We start from the raw sequence: 21,909 nt of genomic DNA, 5'->3' as shown, positions 1-21,909 counted from the left end.
TAAAAGTCGAAGGCTGAACAAAACACTCAGGTCTGTCATTTACTGGTTCCGAGGATCAAATGGCAGAAGGGCACACAGGGTGACCATAAAGTCTTTGTTGTTTACAGTCCTGAAGGTATGCAGACCACAGCTGAGCCACAAGCCTCTTACCCTACATAACCGCTGCGTGTTGCTTCAAAACCAAGCTATAGCATAAAACTACACTCTGCCCTTCAGACTCCAATCAGCTCCCGAAATACAACCTGTAATTTCTGCTTCTGCGGTAAAAAACAATATGCCATATGTATTTCAGCTGCATACATCCTGTTTTTGCTCTATTTAGATTCTCTGTTTGTTGAAGATTGTCATTCATTGCCTTTGTGTGTTCTCCTTTGTATTAAATCATGAGGAGATGCACCTGGCTTTTGTGCGTCTGATGCCATTGTTGTGTGTTCACCCACTTTGTGTGTTTGCGTGCTCGCTTGTATACTCAGGTTTCTGTCAGTGTGCATTCTGCAGTGGTGTGTTCTTCCAGCTCCCAGCAGGTGTGTAAATGGTTTGACAAACAGAATAATAATGTGGGGCAGGGCTGCAGGTCATGTTGACATGGAGGATCTCTAAATGGCTCTTACCATTGCTCTGCGTGGTTTCTGTGCTACATCATGACTGCAGTGTAATGAAGGAGAAAGCTGGCAGCCGGCTTCAGGATGTTCCAACACCTCCCAAAAGAGCGGGGGCCTGAGAGGAGCTACAGATAGGCAGATGTTCGTGAGCCGCTTTGTGAAATAAAGCTCTGCAGTTAACATTCACACGACTGCCCAAAACTCAAAGGCACGGAGGGATTATGTGAAAATGACTAGGATTCATAAATGTACCGTTAACATTAACCTTCCATGGCTTAAAGGGAAATTTCAATGTTTGTCAAGACAGGTGTTGACCTTTATATTTTTGTCTAGGGTGATTTTTGTTTACTGACAGGATGCAAGGCTTAATTTAGGTGTTGCACGCTTATGTTATCTTAGGTGGTGCGTGCTTATGTTCAAAACTAAAGGAAAGAAGCAAGTGAGTGCAAATACGAGCTGGGCAATATACATTGTTATTATAACGTTATCGGGATATGAGACTATATACAATCCCAGATTTTGGATATTGTTATATGATGATGATAAAGGATTGTGTGTTAAAGGTGAAATTATAATAATTACTGAATTTATCAGACTGTTCTTATTGTTCTAATATTTACCTTTACCCACTTTGTCATAAAATTCACATCCACTGATGATTATCAAAAATCGAATTTTCATTGCGTCATGGCTGCCAGTCCGAATATTTAATAGTGAGTTTGGCTTTGATGATGGCCATCAATAATGATGATCACCTGATTTTTCTTGACCCTCGTTCACAGAGAGAGACAGAGAGACAGAGAGAGAGAGAGAGAGAGAGAGAGAGAGAGAGAGAGAGAGAGAGAGAGAGAGAGAGAGAGAGAGAGAGAGAGAAATAATGCCAACAGAGGTTTATAATTTTTCATGTGCGACATATATTTCAGATACAGACATTGAAATTGTCGTGAATCATGACTGTATGTAGATCATTTTCACTGGCGGTGTATGGCTCAATCCCCGTCATAACTACTACAGCATCTAGAGGTCATTTTGAGACATTTGCGAGTACCATCTCAAAATGCTTGAACTTGAGTAAATTCTAATCATGTGGTTTAATGAATCAAATTTTTAAATGTACAGAGGCAATGAAGAAATAAGTGAAATGTTTGAAGAAAATAACAAAATATAGGAGCTCCCGGTGCACTCTGACTTCTACAAGAACACAACTTGAATCCTTGAACACACTCTTTGCTCGCAACTTGCCCCATGGCTAAATATTTGTGGAATTATTTAAAGAAAATCTGCTTGTTTGATGATGCAAACACAGAACAGTGAATGTGTTAAAATCCTGCACACAGCTGCAAATACACATCAAAACTGGACCATACATGAGCCATTTTCTCCAACTCTCAGGATTTTTGAGAATGCTAGAAACCAAGACGTGACACGTAGATAGAACTGCAGGGAGGGCAACAGAATAACCCAAAATTGTTCATGCGCTCATGACATTTTGCATGTGACAGCCAAAGGTTAACCCTTCCAAGCAACTGTACCAACTGGACCGATTCTAACATTTTTAACACATGTACAGCACAGTATGTCACATGCTACAGCTCAGTATGGAATCACTGCTTCCTGCCGTCTGTACATTAACCTGCAGGTTAACATGGCTCTTTACCTCCCCTGGTCACCTTGGACTCACCTCAAAACATGCGGCCCCCTCCCCCTCCTCAATGCTTTCCCTCTCTTTCCACCTCATCTCCCTCCTCGTCCAGACCGCTTTTCCTCGCTCAATCGACTCCATCCTCTAAGCCCCCGCTGCCGTTATTTCCTACCCGGCTCCCCTTTGCTCGTCATCGTCATTCCTTCCCCAGTCAGAGAGTTTTTTTGTTTTTTTTTTACCTCTGTAAGATGTTTCGTAATCTGGCGCTAAGGAAAGACAAGACAGAATTTTTCATGAGAAATTGTTCTCAGGGAAAAGTCCAAACACAGCAATGTGCAACCATCATTACATAATGGTTTTGTTTTTAATGAGAGCTGTTCAGAATCTGTAGGGGGAAACAAAAGTGTTCAATTACTACAAATACTGCATGAAATCAGAGAGGGGAGCTGCAGAAGGTCTACAGCAGCTGATCTCGAGAGCACTGCATAAAAAATACACATACACACACACACACACACACACACACACACACACACACACACACACACACTCTCTCTCTTTCCAGTGAAAAAGGACTTGTGAGAGTTCTCTGGGAGGTGGCATTTAAGCCTGGCCACTGGGGCGCAGAGCATCTATCATTAAAACAAAGTGCAGACTGAAATCAACTGTGTTCTCCTTCACCAGCACTCAGCTCTCCTCCTCGCCGTGTCCTTTCCTCACTGTCCAGATCTCACACAGACAAACACAACATTAATCAGGGTTGAGCCGAGGAGTGACTCCTTTTCAGAGCACCGTTAATTCAGACTACAAAGGCCCGTGTGTGAATGTGTGTGCATTGTCGTCTTTCCCCTGCTTATAGGTTGAAATAGCCGCCTTTGACTTGAGGGTAAGCTGAGCTGCAGTAAATTGGATTTCATGCTCAGTCCTTCACAGTAGCAGTATGCGACACTAAGACAGAGCCATCTCGCCCCTGCAATCACAACAAAGTTAACACTGCGCTTCTTCAAAGGTTGGACCCACTGTAACACAGTTGCAGTGCATGTACGCCACATGGGAGAGAGCTGATGTAACAAATCATTTCAAGTATTTATTTTGCAGAGAATTGGTATTTATGCTGCCTAATGCCAAAATGTGGCAGCTCAGCATTCCTGCCGCAAAACAAATCATTTGAACAGATGGCAATCATCAACTTGTCATCTGCCACCGAATGTCGGGATCTACACCTTTTCACACAAAACATAGCGGAAAGACAAAAAAGAGAACAGTAGATCCAGAGGTTTTTGGGTTAACAGAGCCAGCACAGAGTTGTTGTCCTTTTCTGCTGCAGGAACAGCAAGGGGTTTTTTTGTCAGGGAAAGGCTGGCTAATCTGCCACAGAAGCTCATTTGAGAGTCCTCTGTGCACAGCAGCCCATTTAGATGCAGATGTGAGGCGGCTGGCATCGTGTGCTGAGCCGGTCCCCTTGAGTGTGAAGCAGAGGGGCCTGGAACCAAAGGTGGCTGCATTTCATTTTTCTGCTACTTTTTTTTGGTGGGACCCTGCAGTGCTTCTGCCTCTCATCAAACTTCAATCTGCTAGACTGCATGTCACCCAGTCTCCTCTCTGCTTCCCTCTTAGTCCCATCATGGAGCACGGAGGGAAGACGGAGGCAGGCAGGGAATACAGAGAGGCTCCAGCAACGTCACTGACATTGACATTACCTCTGTGATCATTAAACGTAAATTGGCTAAATGAATTGCCAATTTGGGAAGCCTTAGTCACAGCATATTGGTGCGTGCATGCCTGTGTGTGCGCGCATCTCGAGGTTTGTGAAATCAACTATGACGATAGGATTCTGTCAGTGGTTGTCTGTTTTCTTTTTTTTCGTTTTTGTTTCCCCCCTCAGCGTCTCTTCATTTCTGTCCAAGTACCTCTCTCTCACAATCTACACAAAAATTCAATAAGCTATTACACAGGCATTGATCTTTTTCTCGCCCAAACATTTGCATTAGAAAAAAAAGGCAGTAAGATGAGGGGCTGGGTGAGACAGCGCTGTCGGTTCATTTTAGTGGAGAGAAGGAGCAATAGATGGTGAGGCCTGGATTTATAGAGTTTGGCAGCACTTTAACACTTTAACGCTCCTCAGAATGTGTCCAATCAATGCTCTCCCTCCCTGTGTGGTTGCTGTTGTGGAGACGTGGCGTTCACTTATCTGATGTCATTGTAAATCACTCAGGAGGAGGGTAGGTCAGAGGATGCTGCTGCTGCTGCTACGCTCGCACTGCATCGAGCTGCTGTGGGATGGTGCAGAATATGACCCTGAACACAATGTGTGCCAATGCTACACACATCAGTGTATTGTGAAAGTCTGCACAGTAAATGCAGATGTATAAGTAACAGCAGACACGCTCTGACCTTTAAATTGTAATGTGGCGTAAAATGAGCTGCAGATTTAACAGCAGCGTGCCAAGAGTGTGCCTCACTAACCAAAGAGGAAACACAATGATGATCCCTCCAAGCCAGGCTATAAGGCTTGAACATTATTGTCTTTTAACATGCTTTGTTAACCACATGCTTAATTGCATCTTTGATGATTTCCACCCCTTTTTTTAGTGTGTGACATAAAAACTAGAAGCGAGAAAGAATCCATAGAATGTATTAGGTCATTTTAGTCTTTATTTTTCTTCAACAAATCCCACGAAAAGACAAAAGGCCACCAATTACCTGGTCTTTACGATATCTCTGTGGCTAAAGCCTAATACATCTTTTTCCTCTGAGCCATAGAGCACTGCTGCGCACTTCTGAGTCAATCCTACTTACAGCGTCCTATAAATACTCCCTAGATCACCAAATGCGTATTAATCCACTGCTGAAAAAAATCCCCAACAAAAACACTGTTTACTCCTATTTTGACAAACTATAGTGCCACCCTGTTTCGGGGAAATGATAGAGCCTTTATCATAAATAAAGTATACATCAGCGACCCTACTGGAACAAAAACTATATGAAACTTTCGCTGATCATCATTTAAAAATAGTCCCAGATAGATTTGTTCTTATCTGATCTTGCTATTGCTTACACTCATCCCTCCAGGATATCTGGTGTTGAGCTTTCGTTCATTCCAACATGTTCATATGTTGGTGAGAACTAAGGTGTGTTATTACCGCTGGTTTTCTCACTCTGCACAAATCTTGCTGTGGTTGGTTTGGAGAGGCGATAATGGCCGCCATGTGAGCTATGGGATTTCATGGCATGTCTGAAGGACATTTAAACCGTGACCTGCACTTTCATATCTTATTCCCGTTCCTATCTTCGTTAACTCCCTGCCTCTCATAAAGGGTATGCTAAAGCAGCCAGACACAAATGACAATAGCTGCAGCTGAGCTTCAGCTGCCAAAGCCACCCTGAAATGGTCTGAAGGGGAATGCCAGAAGGAGAGACTTTCCCCTCCATCTATTTCTGATCCTGACAGCACAGTTTTTTTTACGTCTCCCTTGCCGTCATTGAAAGGAGCCTCCTCTGCTGTTACCAAAATAGCCTTTTCTCTCCTTCGTTTTGACAAGTGACCAATTTCTCCTCTCAAATGTAACAAAATGGTTAAGTAGTCATCACAAAGCAGTGGCAATAGAGGATGATGACTGCATATAATCTCAGGAGAAAAGATTATACAAATTCTTTCTGCATAGCTAGATTGGGCCTGAAGCGCCCTGCTGGTTTTACGCTAAAGAAAAATAACTACAGGAAGCAGAAAGTGGGAAGGAGAGAGCAAAACAGAAAGAGGATGAGGATGAACAAAACAGCTAGGAGGACTGGTGCTGGAGTGAGGAGAAGTACAGACTGGTGATACAGAGGCAGACAGACGGAATAAGGGACCATGAAATGAGGATAGAAAACTGTGCATGGTGAGAGAAAGACAGAGGGAGAAATGGAGAAAAGGCGGATATCTGCAGCACCCCAGCTGCGAGGCTTAAGGAGCTTAGCCCTCCTGCCCATCACAGAAGACTCCTCAAGTGCAGGCATTCACCGCTGCTGAGCTACTACTAGGAGAAAAGTGAGCAAGAGAGAGGAGAGGTGTGGGTGGGTAGTGGGGCTGGATATGGAAAATGACGCAGAGTATGAGGGTTTAGATTTTGAAAAAGGGAGTATTAGATTTATTCAAAGAAAGGCACCCGATTTCTCGGGTACATGATCTGATTTCATGATTAGCTTGAAAGGAATTATTTGACACACTCTTATTCTCTTTCTTGTCAAGAGTACGATAAGAAGGTCAACACCACCGTGGTTTTCTACACATTCACTGAGAAAAATAAGAGAAATACTAGTCAGTGGTTTGCTGTGTATGCACACAATTACAGCAACATTATATGGATTTGTAATATCATCAGAAATGTTTATTTCAGGCTGATGCCAATATCTAATCTTTTAGTGATCATGCACCAATATGATCAGACATCCCTATTCTCTACATTATTCGCTGTACGAGGAACACACATAATTTATAGGAATTTTAGCTTTGTCTCATTCTACAATGTCCCTAATTTCCCTGTTTGTGCATCTACCACAGGAAGCATAAACCGACCGGGGCCGGTCCCAGCCTTCCTCAGGAGCCCACCTGTCATCCCTGCCCCACTGGACATGAAGCCCTTCCTCCAGTTCCCCCTGGAGTCGCCTCACCCAGCCAGCATTGGCCTCTTCCACAACTTCAATACGGTGAGTGCTTGCAGCCTTACCTGCACACAAAAATGTATACACGTGTGCACACACAGCGTCTGGGATTTGTCATCATCTCGTTACACCTAACAGAAGGCAGGGCTGGTATTCAGTGGAAGTTCTGGAACGCTGCCTCCTGAGCGAAGACAAGTGATAAAGTGCCGAGGATTTATACTGTATAATCCAAAATGATAAGGTGACAGCTGTTTACTTTTTGTTCAGCAGAGTGAGTTTCAGCATAATTGAGAAAATGCCCGGGCGACTGTTTTATTGCAATAAAATGAGTTACAGCTAATCAATTGTATAAGAGGCCCAGGCTGTGTTCTCTGTAGTCAGCATTTCCTGTGGCTCCTTCTCATTTCCAGATTGGGTTTCATGTGAAGGTCAGTGTGGCCACAAACACGGATGCACGTGCACCACGCACACACATATTATCGGTTAGCTCATTTTTATGCGCTCAGGCAAAATGACCCTTCCGCAGGTTAATGATTCATCCAGCTTCAGTGAGGACATTGAGTGTGGCCACTAATGCCAGAACACCTAAATCCAAATCACTCTCTGTCCGCACAGTAAAATTCAAAAGGTCTATAACGCCGCTGTCACCGAGGGACAGACTAGAGTCTTCATTCAAAAGCCTGACCAGCCAGCTCGTCTCGAGAGGCTGCAGAGACAAAAAGGACATAAAGAGAAGGGAGGACTGAGAAAAAAACACTCAATTACTGTGTTTATGGCTTGAAACACAGCAGTGCTCCAGTGTGGGTCGAAACTTTTTGTGCAGCATGGAGTTCTTTGAGTTATCTAGAAAGCTCATATCGGGTCTGACTCAACAGGATTACAAGTAATTTCCAGACACTTAAGACCCTCAGGAGTATAATGCAGGTCTCACCTGTATTGAGCCATAAGCTGCACAGTGAGGCACGCTGAGTGCAGAGGGAGAACATGAGCCTCTCCCACTCTGTTGATTTGTTACTCTCCCGAGGAAAATAATTTTTCTGTAACGCTAAAGTTTAATGTGCGTGTTATTTCTCTGTGTCAGTTGGTTTTGGAAAGATATATCACTTTGTTATCAAAGATGTTACGATGCTATCCCGATCATCAACAAAATAATTTTCTACAACAAAAAAAACTACTTAAATAGATATTTGTATTGCCTCACACACAGGACATAATTTTTTTTTTTTTCTATGAAAAACAATCTACCAGCGAATCCTAAATAAGTAATCATAAATCATAAATGGTGGAAACCTCATCTCCCCCTGTCCCTATTTAGTTTGGAATCCGTGGCATTTACACACATCTGTTTTAACTTGTTATTGTGTGGCATGCAATGTGAAAGCCATGCCTTCAGCCATGTTGACAGTCTTTAGCAACTCAGAATGAATAAGGGACGGTAAATCATCTCAGCTTTTTTGTCTTTTGTGTGAGGACATTCATGATTTCCTTGATTCCCAGTTATCATGGTGAAGTTATTTCCATAAAGTAGTATACACCGTATCTACCCACTTCACATTGCACTCATTGGCTCCGTCGTCGAAGAGCACAACACAGGATTTAGATTTCTGGAACCGGGCTCACTGTCGTTTTTATGAAACAGCTAAAGCAGTGAATCCTCTCAGCTCACAGATTAAGTGCGCTGTAAACAAATAAAAGAGTTGCTCTTCCCTTGTTGCATCTCTGACAGAGTAGCCTCTAAATATATGTTTTCTACCACCTGTGGTCAATAACGTGCCATTACAAACACAGCTACAGGACCTGTTGTAGGACTACAATGCATTTGTTGTCACTACCAAATTAACCAAGAGTGACTTTTTAAGGATGATGTCTTTTATAATCTGAAACAAATGAATAAACAGATATCTTACAATGTGTAAGCGATTGGCTATCTAAGAATAACGCGTCAAATTGACTCCAAACTCAGATAAACATGTGGCACACAGGGTAAATTTCTGGTGCAACAAAAGCTTCATTGTTTGATGAAAGAGAGAGTGAAAGAGGAGACAGAACGTGGACTAATAGGTTAATGAGGTTATAACAGTAGGGACGAGAACAGGTGGTTAAAGAATGGCAGCAAAAAACTCACAGTGATGGGAGGCAGAGACCACCAACGAAAGAGGGACAGGACATTGAGCAAGAGAGTTTTCGTTTTTGTCACACAACGACACATGGACAACACACTCTAAACACAAAAGCCGTCAGGCCTTCATCCACGTAACGATGCTGGCACAGAGACAAATGTACAGATGTAAACAAACACGGTATTACGGGGTCTCCACGTGAAGAGTACAAAACAAGGGAGGCGATTCGGAGATGCGAGTTGGAGACAGGAAGCAAAAAAAAAAAGGCAGGCTAAAGTCTATAAATATTTCTAACAATGCATTCAAACGGGGTTTAAGTTTTCAGACCAATTATACCATTTCCCCTGGTGCCTGGCGCTTGACAGTGTAAACAGTCTCTCATTTGGCAGCGTGTGTTCACAGTCTGAGCAGGAGATGAGAGGTTGAGTAAAACCGCAGTGTGCTTTTGGCTTTTTAATGAGGGCAACACCCAGCGCCGTGGTTGTTGAACCCTGCCAATGGGTCAGAGCTCACACGGGTCCACATGAGTTACTAAAAATGAGGTGGTAAACATTTCATAAGAGAATGTCGTGGCTTAAATCTGTACTTGATCTGATATTAACAAGTTTGGTTTGTATTTTTAGCCCATCGTTTTTGGAATTTTATATATATATATACACTTGTACATTGTTTATAATTTTTCCATCTTATTAAACATTTTCATTGCCGCTGTCTTTTTAATATACATATTTCTCAATTCTTATATGTGTTTTATCATATTATGTGAATCTCCAAATAGGATGTATGCTGAGCTGCTTCTAATGACAGCAATTACACCTCTGTAATGAAATAAACCTCTGTATTCAAACTTAAGTCAACCCATAAATGTTGGAAATCTACTCCTCAGTTGTTTTGTTTTTGATTACTGTACCAACATGTTATCCCAGGCTTGTGCATATTTCACTTGGATAATTTCATTGTTCATCGTTTTATATTTCTAGTATTTCTGTATTTTTATCGCTTACTGATTATTTAATAAGTGAAATTCAGTTTCCCTGCAGCAGAATTTGATTGCTTTCCTCACTACAAGGACATCATGTCCCTAAAGTTGAATATTATCTAAATACATTTGATCTCTTATCAAGGTACTTCACAGAAAACCTAGCACCTGTCTCGTGTGATACTCGGGATATGATGTTATGATTGAAAAGCAGCGGTTTTGTAGCACACAAACGTAGAACAATCTTTTGGAGATAGGGGTCTGTAATTAGGCTCTTCTAACCCCAGCATGAATTAAAGCGTTTGAACGGCACCCAAGAACTCCGGCACAGACAGCGGCACCAGCTGCTGCTGAGAAAACACACCCTCCTGTCCACATCAATCACTGCTCGCTCTTCAATTCACTCTTCTCCACTCTTTTTTTTTTCTCCCAGCTTTCTCTCTCTTTGACAGCTCCGCCTGTCATTCACCTGCACTTTTTCTTCAAAACCTTTCTCTCTCATCCACATCCAGTGGATTAGGAGAAACACAGGAACACTGCCCTCCAAATCCTCCCGTGCTGCTGAGTCTTTGATGTGACCTCTGGCTTGTCTCTCCTCAGATGGACCCTGTCCAGAAGGCTGTGATGACGCATACCTTCGGCCCACCTATGGTGAAGACAAAGCGGCCAATCATCTCTTGCAACGTCTGCCAAATACGCTTCAACTCGGAGGTAAAAAAAACCTTGAATGGTTCAAATGAAGGGGTTTGCCTCGACAATATCCTGCTGAGCTACTCGAGCCTTGGATTTCAAACGACACCAAATTGATATGTATGAGGAAGTAATGTGAGTGATGCTTGGTATTTAAAGAGTATTCAGGCTGGTGTCTATAGCCTTACCAACAATATGAGTGTAAAGTGTAAGAAATTGATTAAATAGTGTCTCAAATGTCAGCAGCAAACATGTTAGCATGCCAGGTTAACTTGCTTACTACTGACAGCAGTAACCAAGCCCATCCTTAACCAGCAAGTTTGTTGGTTTACAGGTTACGTTAAAAAACAAGCACATCCACTACATTGAATCTGGATCAGATTTAAGGCTAATGTTAGCAGCTCTGTCCTGCTCTTCACTGTAATTGATAAAGCTAGACTCCTCAGACCCCAGATTAACCCTTTACCCAAGATAGTGTTTGATAATGTTTGCAAATCACACGAGTAAGCCCTCATACTTTATTCCTGTAACATTAAGCGTAAAAACAAAACAGCCCACCTTGGTTATGTTAGCATGAATTAACAAGTAGGTTCTCATCATTGTTCTAACCAGTTCTACGCTGCAGTAAAAGAACAATGCAGTGTCTTTATTTTTAGCATAGATGGGCCTCCTCATGCATCCACGCTTTTTTGGCCTGTAGAGCCATGCATTGACACTCCTGTCCAGCTGACTCCCTGTTGGGCTCCCTGCAGATATGAATGGAATAAAATAATTTAATTAAACGGCTCTTTTAGATGTCCCAAATGTTACTGGACTGAATGGGCCCCCACATTTCTGGGGGTTTGTGACACCAAGAAAACATATTTACTATTCTACAACTGCTCCTTTTTCCAAGTATTGTTTATGGGTAATATATATTTGTGGGCCGGTGTGCGTAACACAATGAATGAAGAAGTTTGCAACACCCCGTGCAGCCTCTACGCTGAAATCCTCTCACAGCGGACAATCAAGAGTTGCTGGGTGAAAATGAAATGTCTGCCTCTGCCTGAAATCAAAGACTTAGCGTTTTTTGAAATGGTAAATCTGCCACCATTATTAGGGATGATTTTTCAGGGCAGATACAATACTGATTGGTAGTAATCAAGGAGACCTGATATTTGGAACCAAAATACATTTGCTTTAAAAATGAAAATCTTAGTGTTGAAATTTTTGACTGCAGGCAGAGAAAAGATGCCACATCAGAGCAAATGTAGTGCTTTTATGGCATAGGCAGGTAATCCCTTACTGTTATCATTGTAAACTGGATGTGTGCCCAATAAGAACAAATAGCTTGACAGGCGTAACCACAGTAACTAAGGGGGTGGAGCTTAGTAAACATTCCAACTGTCGAAAGTCCTGCACCTTCACTCTAATACGTTAAATCGTGACCTAAAATGTTAGTCGACTGGACTCAAAGTTAGTTGTTGATTGACTGTACAGCTGGAGCAGGTGAGAACTTGGTTCACAGTTTCTCAGCTCCAATTTTAGCCTGTCCAGGAAGGAGAGTGGAGGAAGAAAGACATGAGAGAAACGCTGCTTGCTTAATCTATGACAGTCCAGTCTAACTTTGTGTGTGCAAAATATGAGCAAAATTAATGTTGCATTAAAAAAAGCAAATGTGAAGACAGCAAGCAAGATTCAGGAAGTTTGCTGAACCTTTCCGTTTAATGCCGCAGAGATTTTGTTTTGATGAACCGTGTGTTGGGTTTGAACACATACTTCAGGTGTTGATAGCGAGCCTCTCAGTACAAGTGTTTTTTTTAAGTCCACTCTGATGAGGTTTTAATGGAAAAATGTGAGATGTGTGAGGGTGAACCACAGCTCACAGGAGCTTGTCCTCAAAGCCATACCTTAAAGCTGATTGAGCACATTTTCCGCACGTCACTCGTGACAGAGACAGTCGGCGCTATGCCAGCACAAGGCAGAGGGACTGAAATGAAAGCGTCCAGAAGTGATGAAACTCTAGAGGAATGATTTGAGTGTCCCTGTTAAAGAGGCAGCAGTGTTAACTGAAGGTGAAAAGCAAATAACTCATAACGCGGACATCCAAAACCCGGCTATGGGATGACATGATTGATGTGTTAAGAGGCTAGTGCCGGGCCTTTAACGGTGTGTATGTCTTCTGGGAGTACATGTGTGCAGCGGAAATATTTTGATAGTTAGTTACAGTTCCTGGTGGGCCTTGAGATGGTTCACAACTTTTCTAATCGATTAAATACATTTGACCTCTTTCATTGTCCCACTGGAAAACAGCTCACAATACTGTCTACCGTTAATTCTATTGGAAGTATAAAAAGTTAAACATCTTCATGCAATGTGTATCTTTAGATATTAAAAAAGCTTTTGCGGATGAAAAAAATCCTGGCGTTTACCACCTACAGCGTAAACTCTAAACTAAACATCAGCAGAAATTAAACAAAAACTTGACGCAGAAGCCTAGCTAAAAATATTAATGCATTCCAGTGATGAAGCGCTAAATACTTGTACTCTAAATGCAGTGGTGTGTAAAGGACACGGTCAGGGAGGGAGTCATCTGAAACTGTTCTCTCTGTGAGGGGCCGCTTAATTATATCTCCCCCTGCTCAGACCTGCGTGTTCTCACATGGTCTACATTAGCGTGGGGTACAGAACATGAGCAGGGAGCACTTCTATTTACTACAGCATGTTCATATTTACATGCTGCACATAAGGAAGTGTACGCGCATGTTTCTGACTTGTATCATGCATGTGCCATGCGCTGAGACCTCTAATGCCGAGCCACCTGTTAGTCCTGCCCGCTGTTTTACTTGCAAGCCACGGTGTGCATCTGCTCTGCTGCAGCTCTACAGCATTTTCCACAGTAACCCGAGAGACTGGGAGCTTAAAGCACGGTGGACATTCTTTAATAATGAAGGAATACTCTGCTTACAGTTCAGTACTTGGCTTACTCGCGATGTCTGGTCTGCGCTGCAGTCAGAACGCAGACAAACATTCATTATTCTTCGCACAGCAGCAAAGTGCATCAATAATAGCAGCGTTTTCTTTGGTGTTTACGTCTGAGGCAGGCCGGTGTTGAGTGGGAGCTCTCAAGTACTAAGTGAAAGAGGCAGATTGATTGATAGTGGCTGGTCAGACGCAGGTTGCCCCTCACTGCTACTCCACTGTAGCCGCACGTGTTGTAATTATAACATTGCAATTCATTTCAAGCCACAGAGGACAGATTAGCCTGCCAGTGTTTAGCTCAGCTCTGCTGCAAGGCTGACGTCACGCCGTGCTGCATTAGCCATCGTCACCACTGCAGTACCACACTGGACCCCTCTCTCTCCCTCTAGCTCTCTGTTCTCCTCAGGCCTACACCAGACCTCGTTCCGTTCACATCCCCTGTCTGCTTTAGTTTGCTCACCATTCCCCCTGTCAGTTTTCATGTCTCTGCATCTCCCTCTGTGGCGTATACTGTATCATCGGTCCCCCTCTCCTTCTCTCCACCTCTCTCAGCATCTTCCCACCCCCTCTTCCTCTCGCTGCTGCCAGTACCCCCGTACAGTAGATTTGGCTGCTAGACGCGCTCCCTCTGCTTTCTGTGCCTTTGTCGCTTTATAGATAAAACATCAAAGCACATCCTGCTTAGAGAGGAAAAGGATTTCAGGGACATTCACTTGCTCTCATTTTCTCCCCCTTAAATCCCATCTCTGCCTCTTCATTCCTCTTAATCCCCCTTTTTCCATAGGCGCTTTCGTAGCTTCTCTCAGTCCATTTCACCTGCTTTACCAAACGTCATTTATATTTCATCATTATTCACTTTGCTCTTCACTCCAAAGATCAGATGCTTTAACCGCTTTTATATCATATTGTCTTTGCCGCATCCCACCCCCACCTCCAAGGCTGTCAAGCTTTTGAAGCCTGAATTGATGGCACATCTACATCGATTTCTTAAGACATGACACTGAAGGTCACAGGGAGAGTGGAAGTATCAAAGCTCGATGGATGGGGAGTTGCAGAGAGGCAGAGTAAAGTAAGAAGGACAACAGCAGGAAAGTATGGACTGCATAGAGAAGAAGGAGCATTGAGTATTTTTGCTGTCAGTTGTTCGTGGAGTTGTTGGGCTTCATCCCCTTGTCTAATTGCAGGGCTTTGGGTAGCAGCAGCCAGAGGAGTTGGGTTACACAGGCGGAGCTATATCTGCCTTTCTGTCATCACCAATCAGGATGAGGGCTATATGGGTAACTATCATTGGCAGTTAATACCTCAGGCTTACAGAGGCATCCTGAACACGTCCCAGTGGTCCACTTGCCTCAGAGAAGCATCCCATCCCGCAGAGCCCCTGACATGTACCTGTCACGCGCCTCATGTGGGTCTCTTAGCTTCGTTATTGACATAATGCAACCTACCCAATCCCAGCAGGCCTCATGCTTCTGCATACACATGCACATACAGTCACACACACAATCTTGTATCACTGTATTAGTGAGGAGCTTACAGGAACTATATTTGTGCCCTAACACCTCACTCACTTTCCTTTGATTTCATTTGAAGCTGACATGTACATGTATACCTAGACTCAAAGGGTGAACGCTGATTTTGCAGGCCCGGTATCTTAAGGAATTGTTGACAGAATCGGGAGCAGAATCGCTACAGAAACATTCGAGGGAGTGAACGAATGAGAGTCAGCAAAATAACATCCCGTCACACATCGCCATCATACTGGCCGAAAAACCCACTTTCACCTGCTAACATCTGGCTTTTGTGTGTTGAATGTAAATTATCAGGATTTACTCCTGCGTTAATTAACCCTGCAGCAGTCACAGGTATTTATCGCCTCTGGCTTGTCTTGGCTGTGATGTAAACACAAGACCCAGGTGAACAGACTCATTTTACTCCACTTTACAGTGCGATGCTATGACATGTTGAACTTAAGGCTTGTTTATATCTTTCCACCTGTCTCTGTCAAGCAGCACTTGAACCATGTTTAGTCACTGCTGAGTGTTCAATAGAGACTTAAGTTAAAGATATTAAAAAAGTAACCATTTGTTTTGGCCTCTGTGTGGTCTGAGCCTAGTCAGCATGTGCAACTCATCAGAGATTAGAAGGAAGCGAGATGTCTCACTTCTTTAGCAAAAGTTAATTTCAGCTACCAGCTGCTGAAAGAACGATGTGTCCAATTCAGAATAATATTGATCGAGACTTCTTTTCAAACAAGTCTTCTGTCTTCTGGATGTAGTCTGAGGTATATGTTCTGCCGCTTTCTACTGTTCCCTGTTTTTTTGGCACATTTGTGATGATGAACAGGACAGAGTCACTGATTATTAGTGGGTTTCGAAAAACCACCTGAGACAGTTGGTACAGCCTGTAGTTCATTAAGCAGTAAAAGATAAACATACACAAAATAAGTCATGTTTATATGCAAAGCTCATAAAAAAAAATGCAAAGGTGATATAAATGCAAACTGTAATGTCTTTAGCTGTGTCATTTTGGTTTTAAAAAACACAGTGCAGAAAAAATTGCATGGGTTGATTTTACTTTTTTCGATTTCATTTCAGACGATAAAATGTATTATTAGACTGTAAGATATCCTGCCACCAATACATATATTTGTCAAGTGTTTGAGGGATCATTGCAAAAAATGTGTGTGTATTTTGGCCGATATATCGATATCGTATTTTTCTACTCCCTAGTATTGGTAGGGTAATCTAAGCTCTACACCTCTACAACTTAAACCCTACACCCATGACACAAATGTCCACTCCTCTTCATATTTCCCATTTCCTGAGTTTAAACTGATCCTCTTAGGCAATCACACAAGGAAAAGCAGGCAAACTCACTCTCATGGGCACAAACTCTTTTTGATTTGCTCCATTTTTTTCTCTCAGGAGCTGACTGTCAACTGTCACCAGTCGCCCACAGGCCTCCAACCCATTTCAGATAATCCCACCACTCAATAATCATCATTAACTCGGCAGGCCAGTGCAGTGATTACACCAGTGGTGAAGAAAGACGAAAATATACTCAAGGCTAATCTTCCCCAACAGCCTCATCAGCACATCAGACCCACAAACCATCAGCTAAACAAGCCATTTACTGCATTGCACCGAATATGCAGGGTGCCAGAATATATATTTCAGGGTTGGGGGGGGGGGGGGGTCATTTAATTTAAAATATATTGAGCTACTGAAGCACACAAAGCACTCTTGGTTATAAACTGCCACTCAGTCGTGTAGCTCCTGCTACAGTATGACATCCTCACCTGGAAGCTGCCCAGCACAACCACGGTCTTCAACTGATGGTCACTTGATAGCTCAAATGGAGATCATGGGAGTTATTGTAGGTGCTTTGTCAGGGTGCAAATATAGTTTTTTTTTCTAGATTAATCGTTAATTTTTTTGAGAATTTAAGAGTGCCCCTGTCTGGTCACAAATCTCTTAACTCTTAATGGTAAAGAAAGGGCAACTCCATGTCAAGACATTTGCCTTTTGAAGGTCGAAGGTTAAAATGGGTGCAAGATTTGGTGTGGGTTCACTTCACTGATCTAGGTTCACTTACTGGTTCTCTAACATCAGCTCATATGGCTGTCTGGAAGGGAAAAGGAAATAAAAAGAAGTGACACGATGATGTGTCAGTTAAAAACAGAGGTCCTTGACTTTTAACATAAACCTTTGACATGTCTTGTTCTTCTGCCAGAGCCAGGCAGAGGCTCACTATAAGGGGAACCGCCATGCTCGGAGGGTGAAGGGGATCGAGACATCCAAGACAGCTCGTCTCCAAGATGGCGACAAACAGCACCCTCCCCCTACTGCTTCACCTACCCCACCTGGCCCCTCGCCATCCAGCCCTGAGCCTGATCCTAATAAGCAGGGTGAGCATCACCTGTGACATATGATGTTACTCACTCTTGCTCTCTCTCTCTCTCTCTCTCTCTCTCTCTCTCTCTCTCTGTCTCTCTCTCTCTCTCTCTCTCTCTCTCTCTCTCTCTCTCTCTCTCTCTCTCTCTCTCTCTCTCTCTCTCTCTCTCTCTCTCTCTCTCTCTCTCTCTCTCTCTCTCTCTCTCTCTCTCTCTCTCTCTCTCTCTCTCTCACACACACACACACACACACACACACAGAAATCTGTTACAGAACTGCACAGATGCAAAACACAGCTGTTGTGTGAAGTGATAGAAACACCAGAGACGACTGTTGGCATCTAATAAGAAATGTAGTGTTAATATGATTTCAACAGAAGAGAAAAAAACCCAAAAACATTTGTTAATAGAGGATTTCATCACACAGTTTAACATTGAACTATGGCGATAGAAAAAAAAATAAGTACAGTGGTCATACACTAAGCCTTTGTCTAGCTAAGGTGTCATCACACAGGGCTGACCAGACCTGCTGGCAGGTCCAGATGGACCGACACAGCTGTGTGTTCGACCTCGAAGAGACAGAGTTTGAAGTGCAGAACTAGTGCGGGAAAATGCATCATTATTCTCACATTTTTATACCATGATCAGAGTTGAGGTGTTTATTGTATGGTTGACTTTTCAGAAATGACTCACTAACCTGAAAACCTTTTGCTGCTTACAGATGACATCCAATCCTGTCCTAACCCCAACAAGTCACCTTTGACCCCTAGCCAACTTCCAACACCCAACCTGAGCTCAGCAGAGGCCGACTGCCCTCTCTTGCCTTCTGTCAGCACACCTTTGCCATCCTCTCCCTCCCCCTCTGCGGCCCTCAGCATCCTCCCTGTGGATCCAGCAGCAGCTGCTCTTCCTGACACCCCATCCCCAGCACCCAGCCCTTCTTCAGGAGAGTCAGAGGAAGAAAAAGCCAAGAAGCTTCTCTACTGCTCTCTGTGCAAAGTAGCTGTTAATTCCCTGTCACAACTGGAGGCACATAACAAAGGTAACTTCAACACAGCTTTGTCAGAGAGCACAGAGACTCATGCACACGCTAGAGAGAAATAAGCTTGACAAACAACAGCATTAAGCATTATGCACTCTTAGAAGCAACTTTAGACACCCTGAGGCATTAGGAAAAGCCCCATTAGAAGAAATTTTGCATTTGTTCTGCGCTTGGAAGTTTGATAACTAAAGCAGGTGTGTTAGTGCCACTCAGTGGTAAGGTTAAGAACTGCATGGTTTGACATGTTAGTGCAGTCCTACTGATAAATGCAAATAATGTTCATAGTCATGGCCAAACTCTAACCATTACAAGGCAGCGATGTTGCTCTGACACATTAAAATCCAAAAGGATGCAGTGAAATCACAATCCATGCAATCCATTTGTACTCAATCATTTATTCAGTCATTTTATCCCCATTACTGATGATGATTGATCAGAAATCTCACTGTATTCATATTTATTGAAACCACCAATAGTCATACCTGTAATATTGTTGGAACATCGTTATCAAAAGTAGGGCTTATCTGGTCAGAAATATTGTGATGTTAGATTTTGTTGCCCAGTCCTGGCATCAATGAAGTCCTTTTAAAAACACTGAGGTATATATCAGGTATATGGCGGTATGGCCTAAAAGGTTCTAGGCTCATTCTTAATCTTGGAAACAGCAGTTGAGCACATAATCTCACTGAAAAGTAAATTCATTACTAAGTATAGTCCATTTACCCCTAATTACCTCTTTATACCTTTTTCTTTTTTTGTTTGTAGGTACCAAACACAAAACCATTCTGGAGGCTCGGAGTGGACTGGGACCCATTAAAGCATACCCGCGACTGGGTCCTAAACCCAGTCCAGAGCAAGGAGGGGAGCTGTCCTCTGACCCCAACACTCAGGAACGCACCTTCCACTGTGAGATCTGCAATGTCAGAGTGAACTCAGAGCTGCAGCTTAAACAGGTGAGAAACCCACTTAAAGATCCCAAGACCCGCTGTGAAGTTGTTTCAAGCCAATCCCAATATCCAATATATCCAAACTAATCTGTCCTTCTTTAATTTTATTTTTCAGCATATATCTAGTCGGAGGCATCGGGATGGAGTTGCAGGGAAACCTAATCCTCTTCTCAGTCGGCACAAGAAGCGCACAGACTTTATGGTAGACACTCTTTTTGTTCCCTAAGTCATATATCTTAAGTCTTCCTGATAGAAACATCATCGTTTCAGGTTTCAACACTCTTCACTGCATTCATACTTAAAGTTGTGTAACAATCAGTCACTATTGTTTCTTGACCTTCTTAAAGGAACTTCCTAAAACTCTGGGGGCTGGCCTTTTACCAAGTCCTCTGGCTGTTGCTGCAGCGATGGCAGCTGCAGCCTCCTCCAATCAGCTGGCACTACGTCCTCCTTGCCCGACCTCCCACCCTCATCACCATCACCACCTCCTACAGGGAACACCCCTCAGCCTGCTTAGGCCCGCCCCTGGTCCCATCCGCACCACGCACGGGCCGATCTTGTTCACCCCTTACTGATGGCAAGAGGAGAGGACAGGTCGGGAAGAAGCACACTGTGAAGTGGATGTCTGCAACCTCGTGCCGCCAAGAGCCAAATCAGCTGGTGTGGCTCCAGCTGGTGTTTCAATGTGATAAAAAACAGTGAGCAAAATAAAGATGACTCTTCATGGTGCACACTCTGGTTGTAGACCACTACTGTTTCATTGACAGGGAGAACCAGAGACAAATCTCGGACATTTCAGAGAGAACGTATGTTTCCATCCTTCCTACTTTCCCTTCATCACTCAACTATTTGACGATTATTAAGCAGACTCTGAAGACAGTTTGAAGAGGAACTTAGAAACAAGATTTTATCAAGCATCCTTCTTTGAGCGTCCTGCTTTCTGCAACTGACTATGTATGGTCATTTAACATATGATCCACTGTATTTGACTCAACCCTACCTCTCTTACAATATGTTTTAAATGTTCACCTCTGCAAGGATTCATTACATATCCAAAGCATCAATGTTATCACAACATGCCTGCTGGGTTAGATTTAGTAGTTGCCTCTAATGTTAGCTGGTATCATGCTGTAGCTGTCACAGTATAGTGGATTGTACCACTGTAAAGTTCTGTTTTAGTGGCCTACAAAGATGAAAAGGTACCAAGAATTGATGTACTGTTTCTGCAGTTACTGGCAAACATTTCTCTGTACTGTATGTCTACATTTCACAGCTGGCCTATATGGTTGACATTTACCTCTATGGGACGGAAACAGGAAGTCAAAGAGGAAAAGGAAAATTGTTGAAATTATATCTTAAAATCACTCACATCACATCACTCACCACATTTGTGGTTTGGCAAAGATGGAGATGTTGTGAAGAAGTGATTGCTACTGGTGCACTATGCAGCTATCAGTATTTATTTTTCAGTCTGTGTAAATGCAGTAAGGTTGGAGTAAATAAACTCATGCTGCATAGTTTCTTTAGTGAAGATCATGCATTTCCCTAAATGGCCACTGACAACAAACATGCACCAATAAGTCACACAAAGCACATTAAGTAAAGTCCATGGCGGACAGTCTACATGTACGTAAATGGCTTCAATACATTTAAAGAGACCATCCCTCACTTTCTTCATCTGCACCTCACTGTGCAAAACTGAAAGGTTTCAGCGTCTTAATGGAAAAGTTTCAACACTGTGAGCACAGCAGAACAATGGTTGATTTGTGACTTTGACAGCAAGTATTTGCAATACGTGCACATTCAATTACACAGACCACATTTTCCTCATACATGGAGGGTGGAAAAGTGTGGGACAGAAGACACCAGCATTATGTTATAGAAGGAAGAGAAATGGACCACATACACAGATGAGTAGTTGTATGCAAAAACTAACACAGCATTTTTGGTAGTATCGTAGGCCTGTAGTGGGATAAAAACATTTAGTTTGTCTGCTCTGCCTCGTGTGCTCTATGACCCTGAACTATCCCAGTGAAAACTGTCATGATGGCTTGTGAACCATTAGAAGGAAGCTTTAGGAAACGGAAACTGTAGCAATACTTTAAGCACTCCTGCTAACCTTTCTTGTTAACTGCAATAAAAAGAAAATGTCTACAAATATATGAAATGTTATTTAGGAGAAGTGTGTTGAAACTGTAAATGTAGATTATTTAAAAAACGAGAAAACATTCATGTTGGGGCTTCCTAATTGTTGAATTAAAACAAAATTATATATAAAATCATTAAACTGACTTTATGGTTGTAAGCAATGTTGATTGGTAATTTTTCTTTTCTTTTTCTTTTTCAAATGTAATGAGATATGACAACAATAAATTATAAATGTAACTGGT

General features: G+C 42.7%; 1 protein-coding gene across 3 annotated transcripts in view; it reads left to right on the top strand.

The window, feature by feature from the left end:
* Window positions 1–21,909, top strand: part of LOC115583945 (zinc finger protein 385A-like) — a 30,725-nt gene extending 8,816 nt beyond the window's left edge. For all 3 annotated transcript variants that reach the window (XM_030421228.1, XM_030421230.1, XM_030421229.1), the window contains 7 exons: window positions 6,788–6,933; window positions 10,588–10,698; window positions 17,371–17,545; window positions 18,252–18,572; window positions 19,338–19,525; window positions 19,635–19,721; window positions 19,867–21,909. In XM_030421228.1, the coding sequence (XP_030277088.1) occupies window positions 6,788–6,933; window positions 10,588–10,698; window positions 17,371–17,545; window positions 18,252–18,572; window positions 19,338–19,525; window positions 19,635–19,721; window positions 19,867–20,094 (1,256 nt within the window). In that variant the 3' untranslated portion in view covers window positions 20,095–21,909. The remainder of the gene's footprint in view (window positions 1–6,787; window positions 6,934–10,587; window positions 10,699–17,370; window positions 17,546–18,251; window positions 18,573–19,337; window positions 19,526–19,634; window positions 19,722–19,866) is intronic.

This window comes from Sparus aurata, chromosome 6, assembly GCF_900880675.1.
Source record: "Sparus aurata chromosome 6, fSpaAur1.1, whole genome shotgun sequence".
NCBI lineage: Eukaryota > Metazoa > Chordata > Actinopteri > Spariformes > Sparidae > Sparus > Sparus aurata.
The sequence above is the reverse complement of the archived record's forward strand: the minus strand, read 5'-3'. Positions and strand labels throughout refer to the sequence as shown.